The following is a 14020-nucleotide window of genomic DNA, read 5'->3' as shown; positions in this document are numbered from 1 at the left end:
AAGCCACAGTGGAATGATGTGGTTGAAATCACTTTTAGAACGATTTATCCAGCAGATAAACGAGAAAAAATGTGATAGTCAATCAGAATCCACCTGAATTTAAAGTGTTTGAGCATTTACAGCAGGAGACGAATAAACTGCAGCAAACGTTTAAAATAAACAGAATGTTTTCAACCATTTGTATGGATACTAGCATAAATTAATGTAATTACTATCATTACAACATTAATTTCAATGCAAGTAGCAGAGGGCGATCCTCCTAGAATGCAATGTGACATGACGTCATAGGTTCATTCTCTATAAGTTTATCTGGTTTTTAAGTGTGGTAAAAATGCAATGGGTTTACAGATGTTTTGGGTGATCTTTTTTTTTAAATATATGATAACTTGGCTGATATCTGATAAAAGTATGCTAGTATAAAAAGTAGTCAAAGTTAAATCACTTGTGAATATTGTTCTAAAAACCACAATGACAGAGTAACTTAGAATATTTCCAGTAACACTTATTGTGAGATCTTCCAGCATTAGCATCTACATGACCCAAAGACAGACAAATGACTGGTGGGAAATGTGAAGGTTTTATTGGTGTATCATACTTACAAGTAACTTAAACACCAAGAACCCAAACACATGATCTTACAAATAAAAACCATCTTTAAAAATAACAGGAACGTAAATTAACAATAAAATCTGAACAGAAAAGTTAACCAGGGGTTTAAATAAATGTCCAACTGTCTCCTACACATAAAGCAGTGCAGCTTTTCAATACAAAATCATCTCATCAGGAGACTTACATACAATACTAGACTGAATCCGTGCATAAAAACACAAATCTGATCATGAAAACACGAAGTACACTTTTTTTCTTTCCCACAATGCACTGGCAGCATAATAAGAAACAAATTTCTCAGTGCTAAAGCTGTTCCTGGATCAGCTCTGGTAATGAAGCACTGAGCTCATCCTCAATCAGTATTTAGTATTTTTTGTATTTTTAGTATTCTTTATAAAAGGCAAACACTAAACAACAGGAACTGTATCGGCATACTTCATAGATGTCCAACACAACACTATGAGGAAGCAATACCTCAAAGAGATAAGTGGTAAAGTCTTATATTTCATAATTGAAAGACCACTAAAGTTTCAGTCTATAGTTTCTCTTCTTGACCCTCAATCAAAAGACCCTGTCGAACTCTGATTGGCTGGTGGTGGCAGGGTTTCTGTTCTGATTGGCAGGCTGCTGAGGCATGTGACCTCTCCTGCGTGGCGGTGCCAGGTACTCAAACATGGAGGTGTTGTGTGTGGAGAGCATGTTTTTGAGGTCAGAGGGCATGGGGTCGGACCAGAAGAAGTCGTGGTTGAGAGCGTCATCGCTGTCTATTCTCTGAGCCGGATCCAGAACCAGCAGTTTGTCGATGAGATCCAGAGCGTACGGGTCTTTCACATAAGCCTTGAGTCTGTCCTTCACCTTCCGCTTCTGACCCTTAGGAAGCTCCATCTTCTGATAGAGTTCATACTTCTTATCCACACCGGGCCAAACCTGAGATGGCACAGAACATGTTAAAGACATGCAAATAAAAACATAAATTAACATGGATTCAAGTTTTAGATGTATGCTTTTTGCACGCATTTTATATTAATATATGCAAATAAATAAATACACGGATCACTAACAACGTTCACTCTGCACCAGCAAACACGCACCGTAATGAATGCAGTGCAGTCATGTGCATTTTACTTTTCCTATTAGTGACAATACAGAGGCGGCAAACTGCTTGAATGGTGGGTTCATGGTTATTTTTAAAATGATAAACACAACAAAACTGATAAACTTGCTTAAAGGTGCAGTATGTAATATTAAGGATCTATTGACAAAAATGCAATATAATATACATAACTATGTTTTCAATGGTGTATAAAGAGCTTACATAATGAACCATTATGTTTTATTTCCTTAGAATGAGCCATTTACATCTCCATACACCGCGGTCCCCTTACAGTGAAGTCACATTTTGCGCCACCATGTTTCTACAGTAGCCCTAAATGGACAAACTTCTCTACAGAGCGCTAGTCACTCTGCTGTCTCAGACAACAACATTTGTCCTGTGTCGGCCACCGTAGCTTCTCTGTGTTTCGAAAGGGAGGGGTGAACAGTGGACGGTTGTAATTCACATCCTCACCACTTGATGCCGCTAAAATATACACACTGAACCTTTAAATAGGCGCTTTAATATTTCGCTTTGAAACCCAATCTTTAGCCATCATCTTGTCAGTCAGAAGAGTGAGGCAAAATAGGGTGAAATCAGACTCAGTTTTTAATTGTAGTTTAACTGAACTAAACAGGGTATATGCAGGAATCCTGAAGTTAATTTCAATACCTTTTTTGCAGACTTTTTAAAGACCTTCTCAAAATATTTTAAGACCTCATAGCGCTTCAAGTTCTAATCGGCAACAAACCTTTAATAAACAGTTGTAGTCGAATGTAGACTTAAAATCTCAATCGTAGGCCAATTTTGTATCGTTTATATTGCATATCTGTTTCGCAACGTATGGAGGGCGACACATTACCTAACTGCGCATTTCGCAGTAGACAGCGCTCGCCAGGGATGGAAATTAACTTTTTTCAAAGTCTACCACTCAATGTTTTTACCAGCCACTTTTTTGTTTTTAACAGACAATGTGTAACTGCATGTGAAAATTAATACTACAAGCTCTACAATGGCTTCCAGTTTTATGGTTTTTAGTCCCAACAATGAAACTATTCATTTTGGCATCTTTGAAGCGTGTTGACAACACACCGAGCAGAACATTTTAAGAATGGGATACACCGAAATCACAATTCTTGGCCGAAACCAAAAAAGAAGAAACCAAAGCCGAAAACCGAAAAATAAAATTTAAACTAAAATGTTTAACTCGGCCTCACTCGTGTACATTAAATAATAATGTACATGCCTACTGGCCTGCAGAAAGGTGCAGAAATTGAATAAAGTAATCAAATGTAAAATAACTGCATATTTAACTGTTTAAATGAAAGCTTAATCCTTATTAAACTTACAAAAGCTATTCAATCAAGAGCATTGTTTAATGTCAAACTAAATATAAGGACATCCCTCAGGCAGCAGTAAAGGCTACTGCGCCTTTAAGATCTGATGCAGGGATATGCTCGTCTTTCTCGACTGTGCATACTATACAGTTTACTTAAGGCATATTCAGACTATGTCTGCTAGGATACTCATCAAGATGGACATGATGACATACTTCTTGTGTGAGTTTGTCCGTTTAAGCGCAAGACTTGAAAGAGAACTCAATATTTGCGCGCTGTGAGACGAGCGCGCTCTCGGATGATGCACAGCGTCAGATCTTCTCTCAGCGCGCGCGTCTCTCACAGCGCGTCTTCACGCGAGTGATGACGGAGAAAACGGCTGGTTATATGCGCACATACGGCAGCACTCGCATGCATTGTACAAAGTTTACAAAGAGGCGAAACAGCTCGGTAGGTGAAGGAGTTTACCCGCAACAACTCAAAATCAGCCGCATTTGGCTGGTGGCGGTGCTAATTTCCGTCCCTGGCGCGCGCGCTCCGAGCCGATCTCAGACTGAGCGCCCAGTTCTTTTTTAATACATATGGGGATGAAAATAAATATATTCATAAATACTTTTTGGAGTCAAACTCTTTTGACAAAGCTTGAACAAAATACTTTCAAAATGCAAGACTTTATAAAGTCGTGATAAGACTTTTTAATACTTTATAAGGGTCTTAATTTTCCCAAAATTGATTTATCACCTTTTAATACTTTTCAAGACCCCGCGGATACCCTGCTAAATGATTTTTTATTACTATTCAAATAAATTAAAAAAATACGATGGAGGGGTTGTACCGTGGTGTGCAAGTGATGTAACTGGTGTTGCTGCTGAACACTATCGCAGCATGCCTACATTATACACATTATACTACCCCAGATCACAAATGGACACTTCTGAAACATGAATATCAGATAAAACTCTTTGACTATTTGTGTTCTGATCACCCACAGCAGATGTTAATGGATCTCTAATGTCGTGCGTGTTACCTCAGGAGTAATAGAGCCACACAGCTGGCTAATGAGGGTGAGCTGATGCTGTTCTGTGTTGCCCTGCATGATTGGGCTTCTGGTCCACATCTCCGCCATGATACACCCTCCACCCCACAGATCTATAGGAGGCCCGTAGTCTCTTTCTCCTAAAAAAAAACAAAACACTCAAACTGAGAAACCATTTACTTAATCCCACACACAAAAAACAATAAGCAGTTTAATTCTGTTCAAAAACCGGAACAGTAGCCTTTTTAAAGAATTATATTTTTTCCTGTCACATTTGATAAACAGTGGAAAGGTTTTTTAATTATCTTTAGACCTCTCTTCTTCATACACACATGCACATGAGTATGTGACAGAGACAAGAGAAGTGATCATGAGAAAATGGCACTTTTCAATACATATCTACAAAGCATATATCAATCAATTCTTTCTACATTATTCTTGAACTTAAATTCTCAGTGAGCAGGTAATACCTGCAGGGTATCTGCAGGTTTTACCAAGTCAAATTTAAGACTTTTTAAGACCTTTTTAAGACCATTATGAATAAAATATAAGACCTATATTGCGCAATAAAAAAAAACATGCATAAGAAATCCAGAATCACTCAATTACCTAAACTTATATTATTTAATTTATTTTAAATTGAACAAAGTATTAGTGAACTTATTATTCATAGCTCAATCCCACCAGGATTAGCATATATATATATATATATATATTAGGGCTGGGCAAAAAAAAAATCGATTTTGCGATTAATCGGTTTTTAAAATCTGGTCGATTCAGAATCAATTCTCAGAGGCCATGAATCGATTTTTTAAAATATTTATTTCCGCTAACATTGAACATAAGCTTAACGTAAATCTAATTACTAGTCTTCTCCACTAGATGTCACCCATTTGCCTTGCGCGATCTTACAAAGGAGCAAGAGGTGCACATCATTTATCCATTCAGTGTTTAAATGGCAGCTTCCGGAGCATTGTCGCCTTTTATAATGCTGAGGTGAAATACTGTAGTAATACTAAAAATATGCGGAACCATTTGATGTGACAACACACACACAGCCGAGCACACAACTGCTAAAAATAATTACATACACGCGAATGCTTGCCTTGCATTAGGATCAAACTTGAGTAGTCACTTAAGCATGTACGTTAGCCATTATAGACATATTCAAATTATAATGATTCAAACCCTAATAGCTTATATTATAAACAGATTTCCTCTAATAATAGTTAGTCCACAGTCAACTTAAGTCAGTTAAGGTATTGTTGTCTGTTACCACGACAACTACTCACCCATAGACTAAAAAAATTATGAACGCATTTCTCATGTATGAAAAGTAAATTTGCACACATGAGCAGCAAAATTGCAAGAAAAGCTTGTCGTGTACTGAAAATTGCTATAAAAAAACATCCAATATCCTAGCTTTTTATGTTTTAGAATAAATATATCAAAACATCCATAAAATACTTCTCAGATAAATTTTTTTTAAAATAAAGTTGCATCAAAATTGTATTTAACAATTGTATGGATTTGAAATATAGAGATGCGTTCTGTTTTAATGTACTCAGGTGTACCTAAAATAAAAAGTTTAACATACATGATTGTGGCTCTTCATTTCTTTTTAATTACACATTTATGTTCACTGTTCTTTTTTATAAATACCTATAGTATTTGTATTAAATCTATATTCATTTGAGTTGAATCGAAAATCGAATTGAGAATCGAAATTGAATCGATTTGAGGACTTGTGAATCAAAATCGAATCGAATCTGAATCGATACCCAGCCCTAATATATATATATATATATATATATATATATATATATATATATATATATATATATATATATATATATATATATATATATATATATATATATATATATATATATATATATATATATATATATATATATATATTTTTTTTTTTTTTTTTTGTGGTGGTCACTTTCATACATTTTTATTTTTTCATAATTAGGATGCAACATTAACCATATTATTATGTTAGATGCACAATGATCACACATGGCAATAAAACTAACAAAATGCATGAATCTTGTTTGGTAGGCATATTAGAAAAACAAAGGCTGTTCCAGTAGTGCACTATCTATCTTTAATAACACGATCGCTTGGGGTGGGAAATATGACCAACCAGAGCAATAAGCAATTGCTTAATATAAGTAAAACGTTATTAAGTAATTACGTAATCAAGTAATCGGTCAGTAATAAAATATATACTTATAAACAAATGACAATAGGAAAAATAAATACAACATAAAGATGCATACAAAGAGGAACACTCCACTGTTTTTAGAAATAGGGCTTATTCAACTTCTTTTGGATAAACCCCATTTAGATATGTCGGCAAATGCATTTGTCTCAGTGCATGCATTGTTTTAGTTTGGCAGGGTCGCCGCTAGCTTAGCTTAAAATGCATTTCCCCACATATCTAAATGTAGCAAAGTAGAATAAGCCCTATTTCTAAAACAGTTGGAGTGTTCCTTTAAGTGTAAGTGCTGTTTTCCCCGTTTGTGTTGTTGTTAAGCTATTAGTTTGCTTTCACTTTGAGAGCTTTAATGCCCAGATCCAGTACTTACTGACAGTTCCCAAACTCTTTAACTCAAATCAGGATATAGACATATGCATAATGTGTACATTTGATCGTTCAAGAGTAACGTTAGGCTAATGAGCCTAAAAATAACACATTCAATACACTCGCGCGAGCGCTGACAGGCAGCAAACACATAACGTTACAGTCTGACATCGGAGTTCGGCGTTTGCATCACTGTTAGTAACTCTATTTAGTGCAATCGGGTATATTATACTTTTATTTGGTCATTACGCAAGATGGTGAGAAAGATTCGCCTTCGCGTTCACGATCGCGGAACTGCAAGAACCGTCAGACTCAGCTGAAGAATAAAATCCGTTTTATGCGTCTGTGAGGTACGATCAGAAAGAGGCTTGTACCAATAACACGAAAGCTGATTGGCTGCAATACACGTGGCATGCTTGCCTAATTTGTAGTTGTAATAGAGCGAACAATAGTTGGTCTAGCGAAAGAAAGAACTACAAACACCACGGAACAAACACACACACACGTGCGCGCGTGCTGCGGGACGTGAGAGCGTTTCAATGAGGTAGCGTTACATGGACGTAGGAAAATTAAGACCTGTTTAACATGATTTAAGACCTAGAACGCAATGCTTCCGCGAATTTAAGACTTTTTAAGGCCTTATATTTTGATTCTGAAATGTAATACTTTTTAAGACTTTTTAAGGGTCCACGGGGACCCTGACCTGCTAATTCTCTTTTTTATCATCATATTTTTGTTAAAAGGATCTGGTTTCCATTTACCATTTCAGAAATGTATAAGTCAAGGTTTTAGCTTCACTTACCCAGCAGTAGTTCAGGCGGTCGGTACCACAGTGTGACGACCCGGTTTGTGTAGCGATTCCCCTGACTGTTCTTAGCCAAACTAAACGCTCTGGCCAAACCAAAATCAGCCAGCTTCAGAACGCCATCTCTGGTGATCAGAACATTAGCAGCCTTCATGTCTCTGTGGAGGATCTGATACAAATACAAAACACTTCAGTCTGAGCCTGTAAACATTATGGGACATGTTTACTCCTGGTATTAACAGAGCTGCCAACTCTCACGCATTGGCCGTGAGACACACGCATTTGATTGGTTTCACACGCTCACACGCCACACCCCTTATTTCTCACGCTGAAGTGTCAACCCTGTCGGTCAAATGCCTGAAAGATAAGTTTATCTATAGATCTACCTGATGAGCAACTCTTAATCAGAGCCGGTCGCCTAGGGCCCCGCCTTATCTTGGGATGCCCCGTCGAGAGCGCATTATTGCAGCGCGAAAGTACATTAATGTAGTGCGCGAGCGCGAATCTCTCTGCTCGCGCGCGGAATATAATGCGCGAGCGCAAATTTCTCTCTTCTCGCGCGCGGAATGTAATGTGCCGAGAGCGAATCTCCCTGCTCGTACGCGAGAACTCTGCGTGCGCTCTCAGATACGCTGCACTTGGAAGATTTTTCTCTGGGCTCACTCAGAGAATATGCCTGCACTTAAAACGTGTCCAGTGCAATCGCGAATCTCTGTGTGTGTTGGAGAGAGATGCACGCAAAAAGAACTATACCAAACTAAGCTACTGATTTTAGTTGGTCTGAATCATGGGCGGCCAACTAAAATGGTCTAAATCAATTCCATTTGTTGCCTTCAGTAAATTAAATAGCTCAGTTTTTTTCTGCCTGTATTGGGCATAAGTTTAGTAGCCTAATGAATGTGTGCATATTGTGAATTAATTTAATAAACGTAGTCACCTTTCCCAGTAGCCTTCAATAAATTAACGTGTCTGCAAAAATGATTCATAAAACATAAATATCAGTTAACCAGATTTACTTTCTTCACTGACGAAAATTGTCCTTGACATGGTTTTTAAGCTATTGTTATCAAATTTTTTTGGTCTTCAGAACATATTAAAATGCACATATGTAGATCATAGAAATCAAAATTTTCTCGGGGGTGCATGCCCCCGAACCCCCCTAACTACCTCACATTTGGAATCTCAGTGATTATAAAACTGTGCCTTTATTATGATTAAGGGATGTAGGTCCTATACAGAATAAGGCCTTAATATTTGATTTATAAGTAGCAATAAACAGCCAATATCCTAATATAGAATTGGACCCTAAACTAAAGTTTTACCATTTTTGTCATACCCTCACTGGATCCGTCATTACTAAGTTACGCCACTGTCTCTATAGTGCTTTAAAATTGTGTGTGTCTATAGGATGTATACAAACCGCCATATAGATGCAAAAAACAAACGAACAATAGTACCCCATTTAAATGCAGATGCATATATAGAGAGAGCTATTATTATTATTTATTTGTTTATTTATTTTTTGCAATTTTTGCTTTGTACGGCAACATTTTGGTTGGCACCACCAAATCTCACTCTAAGTTTTTTTGAAAAGTTGGCAGCTCTGTATTAAGATGTGCTTTGATAGATCAGATCACAAGTGGATGACACTAAATACAGGTGTAAGCTGGGTCTAAAACAGTTTACGGACAGAAGTGGTTAAAAGAGACCGATTAAAACAGCAGGTGTAAAAGGGAATGTGTCTCCCTCGTCTATTTGTAAGCAGGGCCATGGTGACAATCCTGTGCTTGTTTCTTACAGTATGAAGGTACATTTACATCAGGTAATGTGGGAATACTTTCATGTCCTACCTTGTTTCTGTGTATGTAGTAAAGTCCATTCAGTAGCATCTGCATGACCTTCTTGATCTCAGCCAGGGTGAATTTAACATTAGCGTTGCTCAGCAGCCCAGCGAGGTCATGCTCACAGAAATCAAACACCAGATAGATGCTGCCCTTATAGCGGTTAAACTGGGTGGCTGGAGAGAAGGAAAGAAGCAGAATAAAATGTTACTGGCATTATAATCATCCAGTCAATAGCTAGACATAATGGTAATTTAACATATTGTCTATTGTTTGATACAGGTTGAGTAACATGAACACTATTCATACATTCCCACACTTTTTGATTCATTTTCTTTGGTTTTTCAGGATTACTGAGCCATTTACACCAAGGACAATCAATAACTATAACAATGATGTTTTAATAATTGCTCTAATTCATTGAGACTTTCACACCACAAATATATCAATAAAGCCACAGGAAAATTATGTGGTTGAAACCACTTTCAGAACGATTTATCCAGCAGATAAACGATAAAAACATTGATAGCCAATCAGAATCCACCTGAATTTAAAGTTTTTGAGCACTTACAGTAGCAGACGATTAAACTGCAGAAAACTTTTATAATAGACAGAATGTTTTCAACCATTTGTCTAGATGCTAGTTTTTTAAGTTAATGTTAAAATTATCATTACAGTTATCATTCTCTGTGTTAACGGGCCTTAAAGGGTTAGTTCACCCAAAAATGAAATTGATGTCATTAATGACTCCCCCTAATGTCGTTCCTCACCCCTAAGACCTCCGTTCATCTTCAGAACACAGTTTAAGATATTTTATATTCAGTCCGAGAGCGTATGGAAGTGAATGCACACTATACTGTCCATGTCCAGAAAGGGAATAAAAACATCATCAAAGTATTCCATATGTGACATCAGTTAGTTCATCAGAATCTCTTGAAGCATCAAAAATACATTTTGACATAAAGATACATAAAGATTCAAACGGTCATGAATCAGTGTATTGATTCATGATTCATGATTCAGATCGTGTGCCAAACTGCTGAAATCACGCGACATTGGCAATCCGAATCATGAATAAATGCACTGATTCATAACCGTTTGAATCTTTGAGGTTTAAAAACAAACCCAGAAGAGAAGACAATGCTGAATAAAGTCGTAATTTTTGTTATTTTTGGACCAAAATGTATTTCCGATGCTTCAAGAGATTCTAATGTGTTCCGAAGAACAGTGTGCATAGGCTGCATATGCTCTGGGACTAAATATAAAATATCATAAATTGTGTTCTGAAGATGAACGGAGGTCTTACGGGTGTGGAACGACATTAGGGGGAGTCATTAATGACAAATTTCAATTTTGAGGTGAAGTAACCGTTTAAGGGATAGTTCACCCTAAAATGAAAATAAGCCCACGATTTATTCCCCACCCCAAGCCCTTAAGCCGTCCTAGGCGTATGACTTTTTTTTCTCAGACAAACACAATCAGTTATATTAAAAAATGTCCTGCCTAATCAACGCTTTATAATCCATCCATCCATCATATAAGTAATCCACACGGCTCCAGGGGTTTAATAAAGGCCTTCTGAGGGGAAGCGATGTGTTTGTGTGAAAAAAATATACATAATTATAACTTTACAAACAATTATCACTGGCTTCCGGAAACGGCCGTACACAAGTCGTGTTCCGGTGGAAGAGCGACTTCTGACCCGACGCATGACAGAAGATGTAGGAGTAGAGTAAGCTCATGTAAGAGTAGACGCCTCAAGCAGTTTAAACTAATCACACTCAAGTGCCTCATCTCTTATATTTTAATATAGGATATTTTGAATACAACTCTTGTTTTCTTCTAAATGAAGAAAGTCATATACATGGATGGCTTGAGGGTGAGCAAATAATGGGGTAGGTTTCATTTTTGGTTGAACTATCCCTTTAAGGATTTCTTAAATAAATGTGTTGAAAATGCTGGGCTGGGTTTAATTTGTATGGTAGGCACAAAATCTCATTAAAACAAATATTTAAACAATACTTATTAGTGTACAAATGTCTTCAGTCTGTCCATTGAGGGTCTTATTGATATTAATCACACCAGCTTGTCTAGACAAAGAAATATTTCAGCAGAACAAAACATTATATTCACTAAAATGCCCACAACTTTTAAAATGTTACTCATTTCAATAACTTTTACGAGTCCTTGACATTTCCATTTTTTTTGACTCTATGAATTTATATATTAGTACACTAATATTGAATTTTATGTTGAATTTGCATAATCAAAGTGACAGCACCACGGAAAGACCATTGAACAGGCTGTAGGTCTTCACCTTTTGTTCTGCAGATCTCAATGAGGTTCACCACATTCTCGTGTTTCAGCAGCTGTAAGATCTTGATCTCCCTCAGAGCGGTGATGGGAAACTGAAGAGAAAAGCTTTTCAATCAAGATACATATTTTAATATAATAGGTGTATGTACACATGTAGCTGCATGTTCTCACCCCTTCTTTTTCATTCTCCATCAGTACTTTTTTCAAAGCCACCTTCTTCCCTGTCTGTCTGTGTTTGGCCTTGAACACCTCCCTATAAAAAGGAAACACATCAAAGATCCACTAAACCAATACAGAAGTAATGTAAACTGCAAATCATCAACTGGCCTCCTTCAGGAGCAGAGTCTCATTGAGCCCCATGTTAAAATTCCCAACTTTACAGCAGATAAAAACATGTTTACAGCCTGGCGTATACGGCTAATTTTGACCTTCATGATAACTGTGAGGGGGTGAACTTTTTTATAGCTCATTCGTTTACATCATATAAAGCCTTAAAGTTCTTTATAATTAAGGGCGTGGTTACTTTGAGTGACAGGTGGATAGCCATTTATCCGCCGCCTATAGTCACTGCGTCACCTAAGCTCCGCCCACATACCACAGTTTTGCCCATTTTCTGTTGAAAATCCGGGAGTGACACGCAATGACTCGCTCGCAAGATTGCTGTCACTACTCGATCCGTACCGGAAACATGATTTGTTCTGTGCAAGCGCGAAAATGTGTCTACTTCCTGTCTGACATGGCAAAACAATTTACGGCAGTTGTTATTTGAGTTACTACCACTCGATCCGTACTGTGATAGTTTTTTATTTAATGCATAATTATAAATCAATACAAAATGAACAATACAAAACAATGAACATGTGGTGATACAAAGAAGATAAATTACAATTTACCTAAAAAAAATAATCTATAAAACGAGACATTTTCAAGGTTTTTTTTATTTATTTTTTATTGGAGGGGATTTTTTGAAGAGATGATAATAATTGTTAATCATAAGTAAATACTTTGCAGTTAGGTTTGAAATTAAGGTATCTTGCTTTGTGAATATAATATTTACCCATCATACAAATACATTTAAGACATCTAGCTCTTTACTTTGCTTAGTGACAGAAATATTACACAGCTGGTGAAATACAAGTGCTAATCATTTCCCATAAACCTTAATAATTGAATAATCACTAACAGTGATTCGGTTCCTTAAAAACTGATTTGTAAATTTAACATCTAGGATATTAAACTCTTGTAAAACTAGCAGAGGGATTATAAAAAGCAAACTACAATATGCTTTATAAGATGTAACAAAAAAACAACAAATTAGCAAGGAGTCTTTGTAGTTTGTAGTAGTTGTATTGATGCACTTACACCATATAGTTCAATCCAATCTTTATAAGAATCTAGGTCTCCACATTTACGAGACCTCACTTGGAAAATACAATTATATATAAGGAAACCCCCAGCTCGCCCCCACTACACGCTTCAGACCGGCTTCTCGGAATCCTAGGGGTGACGTCACGGACACTACGTCCATATTTTTTTTTACAGTTTATGACTAAACCTCATCGATAACCGAGCCGGCAATCACAAATAGCACGAGGTTTAATGACAATGACCCACATAGTCATTATCATAGATATGTAACTATACCTATCTGTGGTCATTATATCTGCCATTGTTTTCCCGACAGTGGCTTAGAGCAGTTAAAAAAGATAATGATATTTTTAAAAGCATCAAATACTCACCCGAAAGTCCCCTGGCCGATCTTCGCCAGCTTCTCATATTTAGAGAACTCATCACAGAAGGGAAACTCGACCCCATCATAGTATTTAGACATGATGGCTGTCTCTCTGTCCGGCCTGACACAAACAAGATTGTTTTCAAACACGGCAAGGAGCTCTCAATGACTTCTGGCGTTCTTACATTGACATAATTATAAATACAATACTCTTACAGACGCATTTAGGCAGAATTACGATTTAATTAAGACTATAATTAGTCTTTTAAGAGGCTGTTTTGGTTGTGTGGGTGATTTCATGTTGTTCATTCCGGCCTGGCAGACACAAGACCAGACCACCACACACAAATATCCGATTTACAGCCTCGTTTAAAAGACTAAATATATTTAACCAGTACAACTGGGTGCTTGACATGTTCAAAATAAACAAAAGTTATGTTTGAATACTTTAAAAGACCTATAAGATACATAAATTTATTAAAATATTCGTACTTTTCCCCGCCGGCGGAGCTTCCGGTTTTGTCGCGCTGCATCCTTGCTGTTCCTCTGCGGTCCGCGGGACGGAATCAACCGCGTCAAGAAAAACTCTACCGCCATCTGCCGTCCGGAAGATACGCAGCCTTACGTAAAACTACAACGTAATGCATTCCAAAACAGT

At 37.0% G+C, this 14020-nt stretch overlaps 1 protein-coding gene across 1 annotated transcript; it reads right to left on the bottom strand.

Moving 5' to 3' along the window:
- Positions 1 to 558: 558 nt before the first annotated feature.
- On the bottom strand, positions 559 to 13962 carry cdk9 (cyclin-dependent kinase 9 (CDC2-related kinase)). Its single transcript, XM_067423831.1, has 8 exons — positions 13855 to 13962; positions 13370 to 13483; positions 11802 to 11883; positions 11632 to 11722; positions 9324 to 9490; positions 7471 to 7642; positions 4067 to 4215; positions 559 to 1536 (listed from the first exon to the last, which is right to left on the bottom strand). Exons 1-8 carry the CDS (start codon positions 13893 to 13895, stop codon positions 1171 to 1173), a joined length of 1182 nt encoding a protein of 393 aa, XP_067279932.1. The 5' UTR covers positions 13896 to 13962; the 3' UTR covers positions 559 to 1170.
- Between the last annotated feature and the right edge of the window lie 58 nt (positions 13963 to 14020).

Source organism: Pseudorasbora parva, chromosome 18, assembly GCF_024679245.1.
Source record: "Pseudorasbora parva isolate DD20220531a chromosome 18, ASM2467924v1, whole genome shotgun sequence".
Lineage (NCBI taxonomy): Eukaryota > Metazoa > Chordata > Actinopteri > Cypriniformes > Gobionidae > Pseudorasbora > Pseudorasbora parva.
The sequence above is the reverse complement of the archived record's forward strand: the minus strand, read 5'-3'. Positions and strand labels throughout refer to the sequence as shown.

What these genes read in the sequence shown, in the direction of transcription:
- cdk9 (XM_067423831.1), bottom strand. Translation starts at nt 13,895, where the DNA reads ATGCAGCGCGACAAAACCGGAAGCTCCGCCGGCGGGGAAAA. An exon ending in ATCGGCCAGGGGACTTTCGG is followed by an intron (nt 11,884 to 13,369) that starts GTGAGTATTTGA and finishes TCCTTTTTATAG; the next exon opens with GGAGGTGTTCAAGGCCAAAC. An exon ending in TGAGATCTGCAGAACAAAAG is followed by an intron (nt 9,491 to 11,631) that starts GTGAAGACCTAC and finishes CCTTCTCTCCAG; the next exon opens with CCACCCAGTTTAACCGCTAT.